This window comes from Schistocerca gregaria, chromosome 3, assembly GCF_023897955.1.
Source record: "Schistocerca gregaria isolate iqSchGreg1 chromosome 3, iqSchGreg1.2, whole genome shotgun sequence".
NCBI lineage: Eukaryota > Metazoa > Arthropoda > Insecta > Orthoptera > Acrididae > Schistocerca > Schistocerca gregaria.
Window position 1 is genome coordinate 211,486,613 of NC_064922.1, and position 22,280 is coordinate 211,508,892.

At 37.0% G+C, this 22,280-nt stretch overlaps 1 protein-coding gene and 1 long non-coding RNA gene across 7 annotated transcripts in view; one reads left to right on the top strand and one right to left on the bottom strand.

Annotated features, from left to right (window-relative positions):
• Window positions 1–22,280, bottom strand: part of LOC126356312 (uncharacterized) — a 769,127-nt gene that overhangs the window by 122,523 nt on the left and 624,324 nt on the right. For 4 of the 5 annotated variants that reach the window (XM_050007272.1, XM_050007271.1, XM_050007274.1 and 1 more), the window contains 3 exons: window positions 16,004–16,189; window positions 10,852–11,004; window positions 5,730–6,019 (listed from right to left, as the gene is read on the bottom strand). In XM_050007272.1, coding sequence (XP_049863229.1) covers window positions 5,730–6,019; window positions 10,852–11,004; window positions 16,004–16,189 — 629 coding nt within the window. The remainder of the gene's footprint in view (window positions 1–5,729; window positions 6,020–10,851; window positions 11,005–16,003; window positions 16,190–22,280) is intronic. The other variant, XM_050007273.1, reaches the window with a different exon arrangement.
• LOC126356314 (uncharacterized) overlaps window positions 1–22,280 on the top strand; it is a 40,741-nt gene that overhangs the window by 782 nt on the left and 17,679 nt on the right. The gene's annotated exons all lie outside the window — the stretch shown is intronic.

Here is a 22,280-nt window from a genome sequence, read left to right on the forward strand (position 1 = left end):
AAGAGTGCGAAGCAGCAGCTGTGCCCGCATAGCCACCATCTGCCGTCGCTTCTGCACCTGCCGCGCCACATAACTCCGCTATACTAAAGTCACACTGCCTCGTAAAATTCGTGCGGTTGATTATTGGTGCCATTTCCTTGAATCTGTGCGATCGTTCGCCCCGCCTACCTGGGGAAACAAGCCCATTTAAATGTAAATAACGAGATTCTTTTACGTAACAAACCGTCGATTCCATCAAATCATACGATTTAGATCAAATCATACGATTTAGAATATTGTTATGCAGAGGAGATACTTTTCCCCAGCAGACAAAGCTTCAAGGGAGAGGGGGTATCAATGGTGATGTTTCAGTCTGATGTCAGGACAGTAATAAGTGAACGATACTTCATTCTACAAGCTCCAAGCAGAGATAGTCATATCTGTAAATAATTTGCCCAATTATTTTTCTCATTAGTTAGAAACTTACAGTATAGGCTATTCCAGTCGGACAAATTTAGCTGTAAGAACTCTGCTCGTTTCCTATTCTGTTCCACTTCTTAATCTGCTAGTGTCAATAATTTTCACGTCCAAGAAATCATAAAGTTGGTACAATTTACTTCTTGTCACTAAATTAAAGTGATTGGCATTCTTGACTGGAGACATATTGGTATATTTCCCTGGCGAAAAACGAGTATGTTCATGATAAGTGTAGGTGGCTGATGAGAGCATGTGGAGTTTAAATAATGTCTTGTGTTGCTAATGAAATTGCCTGGACAGCTGTGTGTGTTAGCACACTGCTTCTGTGATTCGGAGAGGCACACCAGCCTCGATTGAATCCGCCAGTGGATAAATGTTGGGGACTGATGTGCCATCCAGCCTGAATGAGGTTTTAGGTCTTTTCTCACACCCAACTAGGTAAGTACCATGCTGGTACCCCCATCCCAAACCAGCTGCACAATTTGCAGGCATTTAGAAAATGTTCGCACACATTCACTTGGGATAACATTAGATGCAGACAGATGAAGGACACACATCGCTTCCTGGGGAAAAGGGGTGGATGTAGGAAGGACATTGGGCCACCTTCTACCACTAACATTGTCAAATCTAAAAATTAATATGCTGACCCCTTGAAGACCCAGGATAAAGACCAGATAAAAGTAGTAGTTTGGGTTACTAATGCTGAGAGAGAAGTGACTGGGAGAATCCCATGCTGGCATGTAGCCTACTACTATTGAATAGTACCAAAAGATACCACCAAGAGCAACATCACCATCCAATGGACTGATGACCATGAACAGTGTCACATGTCCTTATTTCGTGTGACACTGTTGAGAGATCTGGAATTTAACTCAAGGCAGTGGTGCAAAGTTTGAGGATTAAGAGCTTTACATCATCATCTCTTCTCCCGCTCCTGACCATCTCTGTGATTTGAACTGCCTACCTCCTTAGTCAAGCACCACCACTCAGTGTGTGTCAGTGACCTCAGCTACACAGTTTAAGTTCTTCTGTTGTTAATCTTACTATACAGCAGTCTGAGGTAACATGCTGCAGACAGAAAAAGAAAATTATTGGTTATGCAAAGTAAGGACGTAGGCTATATCTGGTGACTATCTACAATTATCATTATGTATTGCTCCAGACACCTTGGTAGACTAACAATATCTTCAAAATATATAATGTAACACAGATGCCATTAAAACAGTAATAGGATATAAGTAGTAATGGTAGTAGTTGAAGAGCAGCAGCTTTATGTATCCACAGCTGTATGTATCCGTAGGTTACTTCGAAAACTGATGTTTGGTCTTTAACTTTTCCGGGTCCATTCTTTTACGCTTCTTATGTATGGAAGTCACCTGTGCTGCATTTGCATACTTATAGGTCTAGTTTGATGAGGATGGGGCAAGTAGTCGGATGTAGCCTTTCATTATGTTTCACCAAAGAGGATGTTCATTTCAGAAGTTTTTAATAATGCAATAAAAATTAATTCATTTAGTCTGTTAATGATAAAAATGTTAATTTGATGAAATACGCTGTCAAGGGACACCTTTCATGTTTTATAACAGTTTAGGCACTTCCACTTGCCACAGTAATTATAACTAGTTTCAGTCTATAAGGCTGTTCACAGAGAGTGAACACTATGGTATATCCACATCCTTCATGGCCATATGAATGGCATATAAATGGTGCCAACTTGACCTGGTGCAAGTAGGGTAGGTAGTGCACACAACTGAAGACTACTGCTGCCAGCATTGGTGACAATCGGTCATAGTCACATAGAAATAATTCTCATTATTAGAGGTACCCCGAAATTAGCCTCTGTAGGACCTAGTGAGGAGATGATTCTATGTACAACAGTTGCTCACATGTCAGTGTCCAGCTCTAAATTCATAGGTTATTTGCTTCACTGTGTCTGCCTGTCAGTTTTTGTAATCCAAGCTAGTCAGGACTGTTCCTTGTCATTTACATGCCAGTGACAGTGGTAACTGACCTTAATGGTAACACCTTGAGTGGGTTGGCACAGAGGTTACAACATTAAACCTGCATTCGCACGAATGGCAATTCAAATCCTTATTCAACAATCCTGATTTAGGTTTTCTATGGTTTCTTTGAAAAGGCACTGAATTTGTACTCTGACATGACATGTTAAACCCTAATTTTCCTTCCTTCTTAGTGGTAACAGTTTCACCCAAATGTAAATCCTCATGGTCAACTATTGGCACACTGGTCTGTAGAAGATCAGTATTTATCTGGTCCATTTTCAACACACTGACATAGAATTGAAAGCATGTTGGATAAAGACCACTTTCACGCTGAAATACACCATCTAACATCTGTGTTCACACAAGCAGCCATCAGGAACATGATATCAACAACTCCTAAAAATGCCAATGTAGATCTGCTAATGCAACACAAGAAGCTCAGAACATACAATTGCTTCCTTTTTGTTGAGCAATGTCCAGTAAGTTGGAACATTTTTAAACAGATAAGAGATTGCAATGGTTTTTCACCCATTTTCGTTGTGCCTTATTTAGAATGGACATGACATCAGAGTTCCAGATATTTATAATAACTTCGATGAATGCCATAGCAGATGTGACATAGTCTATTGGAACAATTTCATAGTGCTCCACTGAATACGAGTGCAACCTCAAGTACAAAACAGCTTTTGGATCAATATTGAATCTGATCTATGCTTCAAAATTACTGGGGCTCAATCTTCAAGAGGGCCATGGAAATAACTCAATAGTGGTACAGGCTACGCACTCTGTAATGCATGGAAGAGAGCTCTCGATACAGATAGATTACAGTTTAATAAGAGTTATAAAACAGCGGGGCACGAATTATCATTAGTGCTAATACAGTCTTCGGTCACAGGAAGCACAACAACCACATTCTCACGGGATTCCCATAATCTCTATGACAATCAATTCAATTCGTGACACAGAAGATTAAGAACATTCTTGAAAGTGTGCATTTTTATTCCCTTCTAGAGTGGTAAGTTTACTGCATATTTCATATAAGAAATCACAATGAAAGTTCTTATGGTTTAACTTTACACTTCACTTTTTGTCCACAATTAAAGTAGGAAAGATATGGAATTGTAGGGAAAAAGTATGTCTCCTATTTTCCACCTTTTACACTTTCCTCCCACCAAAAGATTTTCAAATAAGAAAATTAAACAAGCTGTTATTATTTTTGGATCTATCTTTTAGTTCTGTTGAAGTTTCCTCTTCTCAGCAATCATTAAGTAAATGCTTGTTTATAGTCCAACAGTTGTTAAGTATAAAGCCCTCTTGTATCTCAAATATTACTTACATTTCACTCCCAGATTTCATTCTTGTACTGATCACATTAGACTTTGAGTAGCATCACAGCCTTATGAAAATGACATGAAGTGTGTTCTGACTAACTCAAATCAACGGGATGTGTTGCAACAGCCAACAAACAAAATGATTTATAAATTAAACAGTACAATGTTTTGCAGGAATACAATACTCTGCTGTTGAATAATGAAAGTGTTGAGTCATTGACAGGTACATAAAAACAAATGAAAACTTTATTCCTAAATTATTATTACTGAGAAGTGAACAAGAAAGGGTGATATAATTTTGTCGAGAAAAAACTGACAATTTTTTTTTATAGCTTGGAGGATAGTTAACATAAAATCAAACTCTAAACTACTTTCAAAAGTACATATTGTCTAACAGAAATCGGGCATTGAATATAAAGTGTAAGGGTACAAACTCTTTGCGTCATTCCAGTCTACATAAGGAAAGCAAGTTGATACTTTTTCAGTTACAGAACCACGATACATTATTATCAATATTGGTTCTATTACATTGTGCATATCAAAGTTTCCTCTGAGTCGTGGAACAACGGTGGCGCTCTATAGACAAATTTGGACAACAGGTGCAGGTTATAGGTTTGAGTTCGTCAAGTGGCTGGATCGAGGTTTTGAAAGAATAGACAAAGAGAAAGTGCAATGATGACTTTGATTGAAAGTAATAGCATTGAAAAGAAGCTATTTGAAAACAGCTGAAAAAGTTGAAAACAGGTAAGTTGCCAGGCCCAGATGGAATCCTAATTAAGTTTTAGAGAAAGTGCTCTTCAGCATTGCCCCATACTTAGCTTGCGTTTATTGTGAAATCGTGAATCTCTCACCAAGCAGAAAGTCCCATGTGACTGGAAAAATTCAGTCTGCCTTTTCTAACACAGTATCCTGTAAACCCCTGATGAATTTGAAAGAGGTAGATAATGTATCCTTAGATTTCTGGAAATCATTTGCCACACTGCAGACTGTTAACGAATATTCAAACAGACAGATTCTCCAATATGTGAGCGGCTCAGACTTTTTAAACATTAGAACCCAGTACATTGTCAGAGACAATGACTGTCCATCAGAAACTGGGAGTGCCCCAGGGAAATGTAATAGGACGACTTTTGTTCTCTATACATAACCAGTCTGATGGATAGGATGAGCAGCAGTCTACGATTGTTTGCTGATGGTGCTGTAGTGTATGGGAAAGTGTTATCTCTGAATTCTTGTAGGAGGATAAAGAATGACTTTGATAGAATATCTATTTGGTGTGATGAATGGTAACTTGTGCTGTTGTGGAAAAATGTAAGTTAATGAAATTCATCAGGAAAAACAATGTTGTGATGTTCGAAGTCAGTGTTAGTGGTGTACTGTTTGACAGTCATGTCAATTATATATCTAGACCTAACACTGAAAAGTAACATGAAATGGAACAAGCACATAAGATCAGTTGTAGGAAGGGTGAATGGTCAATGTTCATTTATTGGGAGAGTTCTAGGAAAGTGTAGCTCATCTCTTAGGGAGACCATTTACAGAACATTAGTGCAATACATTCCTGAGTACTGAACAAGTGTTAGGGACCCCACCAGGTCATATTTAAGGAAGACACCAAAGCAATTCAGAGATATGCTGCTAGATTTGTTACAGGTAGTTTTGATCAACGTGCAAGTATTATGGAAATGCTCCATGACTTCTCATCCTGTCAAAAGCTTGCATATATATTTTCTGTAGCTGATGAGAGACTGTGTTAGGAAGTGCTAGTCCTTTTGTATAATTAATAATACTTGCAATTGCCAAGGACCATTTAAAAAGGCTTGGAGTTCACTAGAGCTTTTGAATGCAAACTGCTGCAATAGGAGCTACAATTGCATTCTGGTATTGCATTATATACAGAACAGAGATGTCTCCCATACTGTGTTAAAGCTATTCTTACCTGAGTAGAATGGTGAGGTCTATGTCATCACTTAAACGATCCAGTGCTTGTGTGCCATCAACACGAACAGCATTTACTTTGTCACGCAAAGCTTGTGAAGTTCCCATGGCTGGATGTCTCTCCTTCAGGATGTCAACAATGTTTGGCTGTCGTAAGAAAGCTACCACTTTCTCATTGTAAGCAGTTGGAATTTCAGGTGTTGGCATAACACGAGCGATACTTGCAGCATTTAGGCCAAGGTTTGGCCCACAGAGGCAACTCACAGGTGGTCGTGGTGGTGGAATAGGTGCCTGTAAACCATGCAGTACAATTTCAAACCAGTACAACTTTTACTCCTGTTCAGTTTTCATAAAACTGTTGATGTAACGCAAAATTATATTTGCTGCAAAACAAAGTAGTGGTGTTGCATATGTTTGCTACAATATGCATGCAATCAACGAGCTAGTTATTTTGGTCAATATCAGTGAAAAAAATGAACAAAAGTGAGGTTTAAATGAGGAGGATGTAATGGGCAGGAAGAAAATGCATGATATAAATTTTAACATTTTAAATGTACACTCTTTAAATTTTTAAGAATGCTGTGTCCTTACAGTGAAAAACAGCTGATGTTTTAAAAGGAAAATTTTAACAGCTGAATGGCTCAAAAGACATACTTGAAGCACTTATTCTCTGGTATGTCATTAGTTTCTCCATTACAATTTCTCCTCACTCCTGTTTTCATCTGGCTAAGCAATTGTTGTTCATGTCCTATTCATGATGTTGAAACTATGTTGTCCAGTTTACATCACAATTATCTTTCCTCTCATAAACATTAATTCTTACTCATTGGCAATCCTAAATCCGAGAGTTAAGAAATATTTGGCTAGACTCGTACAATTTTTCACCAAATATTTAAGCTAGAACACGGCAGCATGAAAAATGTAGTCATACTGAAAATGTGTGTGTACAGAATTAAGGTCATTTTGGCAAAGAAAAGATAGTTTTCTGCTGAATTGAGAACAAAGTGTTAAAGTGTCACCATTATGCATGTTTTAATCATATGATGGGAGTGTTATTATTTTCATAAATTGAAGCAAATGGTTCTGAGTGAATGACATGTTTGCTCTTTGGCAAGGCAGTAACATCACAAAGCACGGATTTGTTTGATAAGCCCAAGGAAGGGCATCTGCCCTATGCTAATAAGAAATAAGTCATAATAAAAACAAAATGCACAGCCGTATACTTCTTGTATAGTATCAAAGCAACCAATATGTGGTATTAAAAAAGAAGGTTAAGCTGTCATCATCCCAAAGATTTGTTTGAGCACTACAGTGCTTTACTATGGATGGTTCTGTTGGAAGTGGTAGCTATTGCCATCATCTAGCCTTTGAACTGAATTACCCAGACAGTTGATTGAGGAACATGCAGTTTAATGTGTATTTTGAACCATGGTTGAAACTTAGCATTTTTCATGCTAAGAAATGTTGCCGTAGCCTGGCATTTAACCACTAAACTACCATTTTTTGCAGTATTATGATGAACAAAAAGGCTGTTCCTAACCCATGGGACAGAAACTGTTGTGTGAGCAGTGTACAGACCAGGAAATCATTTGTTAGATGTTTAACTTTCAAAACCATTGTCTTCCTTTTCTGAAGGCAAAGAAAAATATAGCAAAGGATTTAGAGAAACATAATAAGTTTTGCAATTTATAATTCAGTATAATTAGTAATTATAACAAAGAGTGTACAAAATTATTCAATTGGTTGGGATAATGGGATGATAATTAGACATTGTGTTTCAGAAGTTCTCAAATGTTTTGTTCATGCATCCACTGTACTTTTAATAGAGACATTCAGGAAAAAGGTTTTTATTTGCATATGTATGTAAACACACAGAAATGGATGATAATCATATATTTTTAAACAATAGTATGATGCAAATACTTCTCAAACATAGCAATAAGAGACAAGATGAATTAAGTATTTGAACTTTCATACAGCTGCGACCATTGACTGTGTCTGTTCTTTCAGACATGCAAGTAAAATTAAGCAGCTACACGGATTTAGGCCTACAATTAAAAAAAAATGATAAGAAGAAAGGCAACCATTCACCTATGGCGATTGATGTATGGAGCATGGAAACATATAACAGAAAACAGTATTTACAATAGCTTTCAAGCTCTTGCTCTTTTTATGGTAAAAGTACACACACACACACACACACACACACACACACACACACACACACACACACACACAAATGTACACTCTCGCAGCTATGGAGTGTATATCTGAGTGTCTGTGTGTACTTTCATGTAAACTCCTGCAGCTGTGGAGTGTATGTTTGGGTGTCTGTGTGATTGTGTGTATAAATGTCTGTACTTTTACTAGAAAAAAAGGCAAGAGCAAGAAAGCTAGTGTGAATACTTCTTTCTGTTACATGTTTCTAAACTCCATGCCAGTTCACTACATGAAAGTGGTTGTCTTTCCCTTATGAAAGTGGTTCTCTTTCCCTTATTTCACGTATTGTTCAAACCAGGAATTTCCATTACTGTTACATGTTTCCAAAAATCTAAACTGTGCAGAAAGTGTGATATGAAAAGATGTGCTGAGATAATAACTTAATAAATTTTACACTGCTCTGAATTTCTGGGAGTATCCTCTACAAATGTTAACACTAACAGGGTTGTGCTTAACACATGCATTTGGTGAATGAAGTATTACTGGCTTAAAAGTTGAAGGAAAAACCATGCGTTATTCTGAAACTTCCATTGGGACAACTTGAGCAAAACTTGATGTATGCCTCATCTTCAAATTTTATTATTTGTGGATGAAGCTATCCTTGAGATGTATTTCTTTTCTTCTCTGCAGTGTGTGATTTTCCTGCCAACTGGTTAATTGTGAACAGAGTTCAATAAGATTTGATCATTAGACCTCTGTTTTTGAAGATTATCTTTTAATGTAAGTCAATGCAACAATGGAAACAGTGAATCATGTTTTAAGAGGGTCATTAAGCTCTTCATGTTCTAACTATGGATGAGAATTCCAACTGAAAAAAGCACTTTCTGAATCTTCTTCAGTATCTAAGCCCAGCAATTTCCTTATTTTGTGGCATGTCGCTGAGACAAATGAATTAGACACTTAAGATATTTGACTTGTGCTTCACTAATATTTTATGGAGTACTATTCTGGGTTAACTCATGTTTCAGAAATAATGTTCAATTTTGATCTCATTGTAGTGCACTCCAGCACAAAAACAGAAATAAAGTTTTCATTGCATAAAAATGGGTACCATAGAAATAATACATGACACATGATCGCCTACACCAGCTTGTAGACAACTCTTTAGTAAATTAAATATTTTAGTAATGATTTGAATGTACACATAATCTCTAATGACATTTGCTCTAAATAATTCAAAACAGTTTAAACTGCATAACAACTATCTGTGGTGGAAAAATAACCTGAAGTACTTTTCAATAAACCAGACTTTGGCTCAAACAAAGATTAATTGCACTGCAATAAACATTTTTGATTGCATGCCCAATTATTCAAAATGGATGCATTCAGCAAAATTCACATAAAAAGCAGACAAAATGTTTCTTCATGGCAGCTTTCTCTGTTTTGTAGATGAATTTTCATTGATAGATTAGTAGCATACATAATGTAAAAGAATAGTGTTTTTAATGGTGCTCATCTCAATTACTCTGTAATGAATTAAATAAGCCACCACAATATAAAGATGTAGATACCTTCTTTCCAGTTGTTATATTTCCTTAACTAGCATTACAAAGCACTGTACAATATGACAGCATGGTCTTGCATTTATCTGTCTATTAGCAGAGGCAGTCATTTTATTAACTTACATTATGCATTTCTTGGTCCCCAAAATCTAATTCCATGCTATCTCCTCTTTCATAAGAGCGTATTCAAATGTTACTGAGTTTCAAAGGATATCTAGATTGTCTTAATCAAGTGTAATAGCTTTAAATGATCTGAACAATTTTCAACAACATAGGAAAAGATATATTGCTACTTACATTAAAGATAACATGCTAAGTTGCAGACGGGCACAATTAAAATATACTTACACTAAGCTTCTGGCCACAGCCTTCATTGGAAAATGAGAAACACACACCATTCATTCACACAAAAAACACACTTCAGGCACACAAGACTGTCAGCTGTGGCAGTAGCACTTTGAGGGTGTCTAGCTTCATTACAACTAAAGTTCATTGAACCTGCTTGGCTTACTAAAGTTGACTAACCGAGTATGGTGAGATACTCCAATTGCAAAAAAACAGTGCTGAGCATTTTAAGGGTGTCTGTATTGAAACTGTTGCTAAAAGTGCCTCATGGTCACTAACACCAGTGACTACTAAAGTACAAATAAAGAAAACTAAGAGTAGGATTTACATGGCCCAAGTTGCCGGAGTTGTTAGTCATGAGTGCGTGAGATGTGTTTGCTTTATTGAATGAATGGTGTGCATTTCTCTTTTTCTGATGAAGGCTGTGGCTGAAAGCTTATGTGTAAGTGTCTTTCAAGTGTATCTGTCTGCAACTTAGCGTGTTATCTTTACAGTAAGTAGCAATGTATCTTTTCCTACACTGATGATATTCCTACCTGGAGTTTCCATTGTTTGAACAGTTTTTAAGCAGTGCAAGGCTACTTTTCTAAACTAGATCAAAGAAGTAAAAAATGAACAAATAAAAACAATTTCTTGTAGATAACTTTTCATTATTGAGTATTTAATTGCAAGAATAAAAACTGAGGCATATGCTAGTGAAACAGACAGTCTAAAAATGCACCTTTCATGACCAAGAACATGCTAGTGAAATGCATAAAGGAAGAAGTTGCAGCACATTATATGTCACAAAAGAAATATGCTCTTTAAACATTTCTTAGCCTTTGCATTGCATGAGGTATAGTCTCATGGAAACAAAGAGTTTCTTTTTTACAGAAGCGTTCTTATGCCTTCCCTCATATTATATGCAAGCCGGATATTCACTGATTGTGCAAGACTGAACTAATGAAACACAGTCAAGCTACTAAAGGAATACAAAAGGTAGATCTAATGGTTTACAAGCCATGCATGAAAGACAGAGAAGATGAAACATGTTAGGCACTGGATATGTTAACTTACACGGCCATGACCCAGCTCCTCCTCACCCGCACTTCGGCTACGTCGCCGAGCACCAGGCAGGAACAGTTTGTGGGGATTCAAGTAGGGGGACTCAGTTGGCAGGCGAGGGTCAATGAAAGTTGTCGTCTTGGTTGTGTGGTCGATGAAGAATTGCTACAATATGCAACACAGCATACATGCTACTATCAAACCACCAGTTCCCAAGCAGCTAAATGTTCATTGACAACAGTACTTGTTCAGTTAAACATGCTTCAGCCAGCATCCCTGACACGCACAGAAACATACTCACTTAACACAATTTTTATTTTAGAAAGATTGTTATAGGAGACTCTCTGTATTAGTAGTTACGGATTGCAAATAACTGACATGCAGCTGTTAGTGATTATAATTTCTTTAGTACAATATACAGAATACATATTCATGTTTAAAAGTCACAGCAAGGCAAAGCCTTGTTTTCGTATCTAACTGACAAGTTTTATTAAAAATTTATCAAACACTCTTAAAGGAACTTTCTTAAAATCTGTACCCATCTGTTAAGAAAATGCACTTATGATTCCACATCCTGATGTAAGAATAAAGCTTTCAATTAATTTGAAGAATTTCTGTATTGTAATCAACATCAAAAGAAAATGTATTATGTGAATCACCAAGAAAAGGATGCAGAGTTAAAAAAAAAAAAAAAAAAAAAATCATGTGACAGACCATAAGAAGAAACTTTTGCACACATTTTCATTGCAATATCATTATCACCATAGAGACCATAACAAACAGGAAATGTATACCGAATAGGAAGATGAATAAATATCACATTAAACCAGAATATAGTATTACTGATGGCCCATAATGCAGTTCAGCATCTTGGTGTACAGGACAGTTAAAATAAGCTTCTGTAAGTTAAAGGAATCGTTCTAAAGATGAAGACAGTAATGTTTGTGTGGTATACAGTAGACTTTCTCATCTTGCTCATACAGCTGGTAATTTTCAGTTGTATACATCTTATCATTACACTCATATTTCCTACAAATGTTGCTATTATTGTTCTGAATTCATGGTTCAGGGATTTACACATGGTTTTATATCCTGTCTTCCAAGAAGCTTGAGAAAATTATACATATAATTTTATGACCGCTATATATAAAAGATGAATCAATTTTATTGATTTCATGACATCAAAGGAATCGATGCAATGGGGATAAATTCAATGAAGATGAAATATCATGAAATGATGTTAGTGAAGCAACATTCTTCAGTTCTGAAATCCACTGTAATGTCTGGAGGCATGCTCAGATAGCCTTATGGTTAAGGGGAGTAATCACAGAATGCAGAAAATCCAGGTCTGGTACACATTTTCCATATCATGAAATATTCGTTGCATAGGAGTACAGATTTTCTGAGTGTTAATTTTCGACCATCATTTCATTTAATTGATATTGTCCCTATTACCTCCATTCATTTCATGTCAATAGAACTAATTCTATTAATATACAATGTTTGATAAAGAAAGTGAAGTATGCAAGGCATTGTTGGCTCTCAATGTAACTCTGTACACACACACACACACACACACACACACACACACACACACACACACACACACACACACACGATTGGAAGGCATGTAAATAGTTGCCGTTCTCCATGGTAGACAGAACGGCCTCATGAATGTTTTAATATTGTTCATATTTTGTGTTGTTACCATGCATTGCCAGATATATAATACGCATAACAGTGTCAGATGTTGACTGATCACTGTGAAGGACAGGAGCTGCCACATTCTCATGTGAGATATCATTATCAGCTTCTGATAGTTTGAAGGTACATCATTGTGGGGCTCCATTTGGCCAGCTGGTTGAATCATGCCATATCCAGGTTTCTGTAGCATAGAATGTGACTGGCCAAATGTTGGACTTCATGGGAAGGTTAGGGCAGGCATGCTCATCGTCAAGGTTCCAGTTGACCACATCTGACCACCATAAAGAAGGATTGCCGTATTCTGCACCAAGGGCAATGTAACCCCTTAACATTTACACCTACCATCTGAGAACACGTAATGGGCTCCCACAATAATCTGTGTCAACACCCACCATGGTTGGAGACTAGCGACAGCTGGACTAGGGAATTACTATCCCATGCCTTGGCTGTCATTAACATTAAAACACAAATGGCTGCATTTGGAGGGATGCTAATACCATGAAGCATTAACTACTGGTGAAAAATGTTACATTGTGTTCAGTGTTGAAATGCATTTCTGCACTGCCTTGTATGACTATTGCTGCAAGTATGGGAGAGGTCCCATTCTTCCATTGTTCCATCCACAGCAGTGTTATTTCTGGCATCATGGTATGGGGAACATTGGGTATGACTTCAGGTCACAGCTCATAGATATTGAGAGAAGGCTGATGGCACTGCTGTATATCACCGACACCCTGCACCCTCATGTGTTCTCTCATATACGACAGTATCGTGGTGCAATTTTTCAATGGGAAACTGCTCTTCCACACATGAGACCTCCATCCCAGTGCCAGTATCCACAATATCAAGGACCAGTTACAACAGTTGAAGGCCAACTTGCCTCAGGAGAGGATAAAATGGCTTTATGACTCCCTTCTCAACTGTATCAGTGTGTGCATCCAGGCCAGAGGGGGTACAATGTCATACTGAGAAGTGGGTTCAAACTGCCAGTTCTTTGTGAATTTTATTCAGTTTTGTAATCACCACACTCAACTTGTGAAGTGTCATTTCATTTCCTCCTCCTCCTCCTCCTCTTGGCTTCTCCACTCTTTGTGTCAGGCAGGGTCAATTAACAGCATAACAAATAATTTTAACTAGGGTATAGAATGGCTGCTAACTGAATGGACAAAATTGTGTTTTATGTACACATTTGCACTGTTATATATTGTAAGAAAGCAGCATGTCTGTAAAATGTACTATGTTAAATTTGAAAAACAATGAAACATATGTCAAATGTGGACAAAGCTTTTGATTGCATGGTTGATAATGCTTTAGGTCAAAAGTAAACTACTGATTTTATGAGTAAATTCTGCTGTGTACACAATAATTCAGACATTATGCTGCATGTTCCACAGGAACTTGTCTAATTGTCTGGACAGAGTTGAATCCCAGAAATGTTCGTTCTGCTACTGTTGACTAATGAGGAGAAACAATAGCACACTAAAGTTGGCAAGAAGTTCAAAAACAGATTGACAATTCACTTATCTTCTGAATATTATTATAAAATGAAATGGAAAGGCTGACCTCTGGCTGATTTCAAAAAGCTTTGACTTTCCTCATTATAATTATTCTGATTTAATGCCTTAAGGTGACCAAGACTGAAGGATAAAAACATATGTAATGTATGAAAAATTTCCCACATCATGATAATGCATGGAGGTAACTTTTTTTTCTCTGAGCAACACTATCCGCTGCAAATTATTCCCATGTCTTTGAGCTTTGCCTGCAATAGTTTACCAAATGAGTCATCCATGTATGAACCATGGCCTGACCTGCAGCTCTAGCATGCATGTGCTTTCTCTTTTGCAGCAAACATCTCAGGTTCATATATAAATCCAATTTTTTGGTGACTATTTTTTATCTTCAAAAGTCACCAGAGTCTACTTCCTAGTTCTATATAATAATGAGAAAGTTAACAGAGTAAAAATTTGAGACTGTTCAGAAAAAAAACTACTATTGATCAGAAAACTCCAGAAATAGCTTCCAGAGAGAGCCCCATTCCAGCAAAAAGCAGTGAGAATGGGTTATTTGCTCTCAAAAAAGGTAGTTTGAAGGTGATGAAAAGAGTTCAGGTGTCGTAAAACACTATGTAGTGATACGTTATGAGAAATTTTGGGCAGCTACAGGTCCAGGCCAAAGTGAGGCAGATACTACTAGGAGCTACAGGACAATGGCATTTTAGTAAGCAGACCCTGTATGCTGACACAGATACAACTCAATCAAAGTGTAGTAATTATAAAATCAGAGATACATGTTAATAACATATGTTTTTTGTAGAGTTATGAAAGTGTGTGGTACTCTATAATGATAGCCACTCTGTAATAAATGTTATCTAAGTACAGCTGTAGGAGACATTCATCAATATAAATGGAACAGGAGGGATTGCAGGGACTTGTAATCGATACCGTAGGTCATGAGTATTCCACCTTTCTCCAGCTTTTGTTGTAAATCAAAGTGCCTTATCTGAGAATTATGAAATGTTTGTGTTAATGTGCATAGCTTTCTGGAGCCAATGTCAGCACCTAAATCCTTTGGGCACTAGGTCCACTTTACAGAATGACATGTTCTGATGCCCAAAAAGAGTTTATTGAGAATTATGTGTTGTACTTCATCATTTGTGTACTATATTTTTACTGCTTTCTTTGATTTACAGCTTCTGGCTATTTAATTTTTGCTATAGCAATCAACTTGGTGCCTCACAAATTGCAGAGTTTGTTTTGTGTGAGACACAGCCCTTGGAAAAGGGCCTCAAGCATGTCAGTTTTCTCTTACATGATGCACTGCCAACATATACTGTTAGGCAGGTTTTTCTTTTTCAGCTCTTATTACAGGAGTCTACTGACTGCCCATTTCTGAACATTTATGGGTAGAAAGGTCTACCCGGAAGCTGAACCCTGAGTCACATTACCTTTGCCTTTCTTCCTCCTCTTGACTTGGGACCTGAATGATGTACCATGAGGTACCTCGAAAGAGTCGTCTCACCAAGAAAATTTCTTTTACCTCAAGTGCTGGTTAATAAAGATACCTATGACTACTTTGTAAGGATTAGTTCATTTTACTATGGAAATATATCTCACCTCAGGTATTGTTATGTGGAGTAGTTCCATTATAATTCGTATTCATACTGACATGTATCAAAATGTTCTTTTTTAAAATTTAATGCTGTAAACCATATCTGCAGTTATCTTGAATACTGCAAAAGATACACTCACTAATTTACTCTAACACAAGCCTTTGTTAGATAAGTACATATAAGTGACTGGATACATGGACTTCTTTGTTAGTCGTCAGTGCTCAGTAGTAGTCCATGAATGTTGAAGGAATACAGAAAAAAATCACACACACACACTGAGGAGAGATGTAGCCAAAAAGTTCTATTTCTATTGAGAAATTCGTTTTCTTTTTAATCAGTTCAACATACCTTTCCATTCCGATCAAACTTAGTTTCCCAGCCACGTGGTAGATCCCTCACAACATCAGCAAACAGATTGACTAAGCTCACAAGATCACGGTTGTGCTGGTATCTCTCAAATGAATGAGGATCTCTTCGAATCTTTGAAATCATGTGCTTCAGGGAACCGTTTCGATTATACATGGCCAGTGCCTCCTGCAACAATGTATTTTTATTAATATAATACTAATGTGCATGGTACTAAAACAGACTACAATGACTAATCACTAAATGGGAACCAAGATCTTTTATCTTCTTTTTCTTCTCTTTTTTTATTTTTTTATTATTACTTGGGATAATTGTGACTACCCTGGTGACAGCCACAGTTTCAGTGTATGCTTTGTACAAATTGAAGTTAGTAAATAAGGCAATTTTCATTTCTTGCCTGTTAAAAATGTGACTGGCATGGCGCAACCACCAATCATTGTTAATTTGTTCATTTCTGATTAATAGCTAACTAGTTTTCTAGAAGTGGAATTTTATATACCCTGGTAAGCTTCTGATAAGATGAAATGAGTGGCATTGAATAACTGCTGGAAATGCATAAACTTACCTGCACCTACAGTTAGCCTGTTTTTATCAACAAGAATAATTCAATGAATGATGAATACATCAATAGCTATCAAAAGCTGCATGGGATGTTATCAAGACCACCTATGCATAAGTAAGAATAGCAAAATTACTTTTCCTGATGTGAATGTCAGATTCTAAGTGACAGTGTGGCTTCAAATCCAGTTTGTTGGGAGTTAAAGCAGTTAAATATATTATTTCTTTTGTACTATCGTCAGTTGAATAACAATTATTGTTAATGCCATGCCCGTTGATCTCTTGAAGGTATTTGACTCTGTCAGTCACATGAATCTGGTAAAAAACTCTACTGCTATGGATTTAGAGGCTCAGAACTCTTTGGCCAGGCCATACAGTGATAGTAGAAGGCAAATAGTGCAGTTTAACAATAGGAGATTAAATGTCCTTAATGTCATATGGGATGTACCATGAGGTTTTGCGTCTGGACCTTTAATATTTATAATTTATGTCACCAACTTGCCGAGTATTATGTTGTGTAAACCCACACAATATCCAGATGGCAGTACTTTTGTTACAGCTGGCAAACACTTGACAGCATTAAAGCATCAAAGTAAGAATCATGCCATAGTGTCCAACACATGGTTTGGTATTGATTAACTGTGATGAGAAAACTGTAAATATTCCATTCAGTTTTTGTATTAAAAAACATGACACTGAAGTGATTCATCTTGACTCAAAATTAACATGGGAAGGTAGTATTACACATCTGAGTGCAACATTAGCATGTGTCAAACATTTATTAAGTAAACTTACATTTTGTGTTAGTGAACTATTGCCCAATGCCTAGTCTTTATTCAATCACTTGTCACATGGAGTCATATTATGGGGGCATTTCTCTCAAATAAAACCTTATTGTGCATGAAAAGGCAATTAGAAGCACCTGTGGAGCCAAACACAAAGAGTCTTGCAGAATTTATTTTTAAAAAACCTGAAAATACCATTTGTTACATCCCTCTATATTTTACTTTTTTTTTTTTTCTTTTCTTTGAGAAACACAAAGGAAAACCAACGGAACTGTTAACTTAAACAGCCTCTTCATCAATATATTTTAAAAACCAAAGATTGTCACAAACATAAGGATTTACAGTCCCCCCCCAAGCAAAGGCATGCAGTGTGATAATTCATTCAGAACCACCATACAAAAGTGGCTTAAGCAAAATGCACTTTATTCAATGGAAGAATTTAAAATGTATCCAAAGATGGTCTTGTATGCTAATATTGGTTAATTTATATTGTGTGTGTGTGTGTGTGTGTATGTAAATATGGTAAGAAAAGTTCTGGCAATATGTAAACAGTTTAAGAGTAAAGGAGACAACTCACTGAATAGTACAAGCATTGAGCCCTCATCAGGCACACAAAAAAGAATGAATACTATGTGTGCTGTAGCTCATTAAAGGATCCATCCAAAATCTGGGATTTTTTATTATTATTTTATTTTATTTTTTATTTTTTTATGCCTCTTAGAAACTTCCACACTTCTGCTTTTCGAAGAGTTGTATCCTTCACTCCTACATTGTTGTAATTATGTAGTGTTTGGTTTTGAAGAAATTATAATATGATAGTTATGGCCTATTGTATCTCACCATATCTTTCTCGCAGTGTATATAAGTATTTGTACCTGTGTATGAATATGTAAATAAAATGCTTACATAAATTGAATTTATATGGTTAAAGATGGACAGTTAAATTATTGAATTATTCACAACAAAATTTTTGGGCTTGCTGCCTTCCAGGAAATATTCTTGAAACTAGCAGCTGGCCGAAACCCAAAGCAGAAAGCTCTCTTTGTTTGTTTCTTTTGTCATTTCTGACTGTAGGTTGATGATGATGATGATGATGATGATAATGAAAAACATTTTTGTATTCAGAGAAGCAAGTTTGTGATTTATCATGTAACTGAACTTTAATGCATTTCTTTTTGTCCTCATGTGGATGATTACGTACTTTTCCTTATAGAGAGTATTACGGCACCATTCAGATATTGTGTCTGTCATTTGTCTGTGACACAGATTCCCATATGGAGGACACAGAAATAGGCATCCTTGGTGTAGGGAAGCAACTGAAAGAGTTGAAAATAAGCAAGTCATCAGGTTCAGATGGAATCCCAATTCAGTTTTACAGGGACTACTCCACGGCATTGGCATATTACTTAGCTTGTGAGTCATGCTTGGGTAGCTCAGGTGGTAGAGCACTTGCCCGCGAAAGGCGGAGGTCCCAAGTTTGAGTCTCGGTCCGGCACACAGTTTTAATCTGCCAGGAAGTTTCATTTTTGCACACACTCCAGTGCAGAGAGAAAGCTTGCTTAGCTCTGCCAGAACTTCATTTGTAAGCTAATGAACTGCTTTCCCCCTGGAGAGTTCTTTACGAAAGCCAAACTAACACGCAATTAACAAGTTCTACTCAGTTAAATGAGTCAATACAAACACTTTTGAAATGACTGGAAAGAGTAAAATAAGTCTGTAATTAAACCTTGTGGTGAGTGTGTGTGTGTGTGTGTGTGTGTGTGTGTGTGTGTGTGTGTGTGTGTGTGTGTGTGTGTGTGTGTGTACACTTTCTACTAGAAAAAGTCAGAGCTCAGAAGTCAGTGAACACTCTTTCCCATTACGTGTGTCTATGCACCACATATCAGTTTTCTATAGGTGAGTTGTTGCCTTTCCCATATTTTGTGCATTGTTCCATCCAGAAATTTCCTTTATTGGTATGATTGATTAAAAAGATAGATTAAAGATAATACGAGGGTGGTTCCAAGAGTTCTCAGAATCACCACGAGAGGTCAGCGCTAGCGCAACGAGCTGTTCACGTGATATTCATTGGACTGTTGCCTGTAAACATGTGTCACATCAGTGGTCTTGGAAGAGAACTGTGGCGGTGATGTGGCTCTGTTGTTGTTTCCACATAGTGATTTGTGAAGATCGAAATAATCGAGATTCGAGCAATGATTAAGTACTTCGTAAAGAAAGGTATGAGAGCAAAGGACATTCAAGCCGATTTCTAGAAGACACTGTGGGACTCTGCTCCTTCACATTCAACTGTTGCCAAGTGGACAAATGAATTAAATTTCATTAGGAGAGCTTAGATGACGATCCACACAGTGGTCGGTCAAAATGCGTCACTACTCCAAAAATCATTGCAAAAGTGCACAAAATGGTCATGGAGGATCGCCGATTGAAAGTGCGTGAAATTGCTCACGTTTGCCAGATGTCATCTGAAAGGGTAATCACATTTTAACTGAAGAATTAGAAATGGAAAAAATTATGTGCATTATGGGTCCTGTAACTCTTGACACTGATCAAAAACGCATGAGAATGGACACATTGGAAAATATTTGGCCCGTTTTATGAGAAACGAAAAAGATTTTTTGCACTGGTTTGTGACCACAGATGAAACTTGGGTGCACTACTATACCTAGAGACAAAACAATCGTCAGAGCAGTGGAAACATGCTTATTCTCTGCCACCAAAGAAAGCAAAGACAATTCCTTCAGTGGGAAAGGTCATGGCATCAGTGTTCTGGGATGAGAAGGTGATTCCTGTTGTAGATAATCTCCCCCCTGGACAAACAATTATTGGAGAATATTGTACCTGGACAAACTGCAACATAAGACACGTGAAAAAGGGCCAGGTTTAGCAAGGAAGAAAGTAATCTTCCACCAAGACAATGCGCACCCGCACATATGTGCTGTCATCATGGTAAAATTACATGAACTAAGGTGTGAATTGTTGCCACACCCACATTATTCACCTGATATGGCTCCGTCCGACTTCCATCTCTTCCCAAAACTGAAAATTTTTCTTGGTGGATGAAGATTCACTTCAAACGAAGAATGAAACCCAGAGTTGACAACTATTTTGCAGGCCTGGAGGAAACTCATTCTTGAGGTGGGATCAAGGCACTGGAACATTGTTGGACCAACTGCATTAATCTACAAGGAGACTACATTGAAAAATTAAAAAAGTTTCAGTGATGTAAGTACTTTTTTTCTACTCTGTTCCAAGAACTTTTCAAACCACCCTTCTACTATCAAGTCAACATTCTGCTAGAAATGTCATCACAGCAGAAAAGTTACTATCGGTAGCTTCTAGTGACATAATTCTGTGGTCTCCTCAGATGTATTTCTGTAACAAATGTGTGTTGGTGGCACATGTAGTATCTGTAAAGGTAAAGCTAACACACTTGTATCTGGCTGTATGTTACTAGATTTGGAGTTACCAACAATTGAAAGTACCACCATTGCTAGCAGAACCTTTCCCAGGGACTCAATTTTGTTTGGACTGCTATTTTTATTTGGTTTTTAATTAATAATTTTCAAAATAATGTTGGATTTGTTGTTGAAGTGTTAAATTTTTTTTTTCATATGATTCGCTTTTTTAATAATAGATTGGAGGAGTTTACACTACTGATAATGATAGAGTTTCAACATTGACAATAGTTCTCCTCTGAATTAGATAAGAGCTCTTTTCCTTGCACCGATACCTTACTCTGTGACTGTTCTATATACAGCATTTAACTATAATGGCCTTCTCACATTATGGTATTTTTTTCTTATTTATGGCCCATAACGTTTCATTACACACCCAGTGGTGGCACTCTGTTTAATTTGTTTCACATCCAGTAATAACATGAGACACTGTTTATATTCAGCTTATCTCTTCAGGTGGCTCTCCTGCATTTTGGTTATGTCATCACTTTATTTATCTTGCTATGAGAGAGGTGGATACCAACCTGATCAAGCTTTCACTGAAGACAAGACAGGACTATTGGAAGTGAATGCCTGAAAGATCTTACATCTCAAAATGTGGAAAAAACAACAATTAACTTTGCTCCTTGGTGCTAATGCTGCATGTGGATTTAACCTAAAACTACTTTTATTATATCTTTCCAAAAATTCAAGGTGGTTTTAAAGGACTGAGAAAGAAACATTGTCTGTCACATGGAGACCAAACAAGAAAGATCAGTAGTAGTATGCTATTCTGCCTTTTAGCAGGTCTTGCCATGGGTTACGCCTCTTCCACTTTTGTCTGTCCATAAGTCTTTTCATGTTTGAATATTTGTCTCCTTTGATATTGTCCAGCATTTGATATCTTCCTTTTTCCTCTTCCCCCTTTTCTCTCCACTATTCCTTCTATTCCTTCCTTCCTTCAATAAACAGTCCCTCATCAAACACTGTACAATCCAGTTCCATTTTCTCTTTCTGATGATTTTCAGCATTTTTCTTTCTTCCCCAATTCTTCTTAATACTTCTTCATTCCTTACTTGGTCTTCCCATTTCACTTTTTCCATTCTTCTCCATACCCACATCTCTAGTGCCTCCAATCTTCTTCCAACTTCCTTCCTCAATGTCCAGGTCTCCGCACCTTATAGTGCAATGCTCCAGATGTAACATTTTCCAAGTCTTTTCCTCAGATCTTTGGTTAGTGGTTCACAATGTAATTTCTGTTTCCTCTTCAATCCTTCTTTTGCCATTGAAGTTCTTTTTCTAATTTCTGCGGAGCAATATGTATCATTCATTATTACACTTCCCAAGTAATTGAAGTTACTCACTTGTTCTATTTCCTCTCCCCCTATTTTCATACGGCATTTTCTCCCCTTTCCTCCAATTACCATGCTTTTTGTTTTCTTCTTGTTAATATTCATTCCATAGTCTTCTAATTTTGTGATT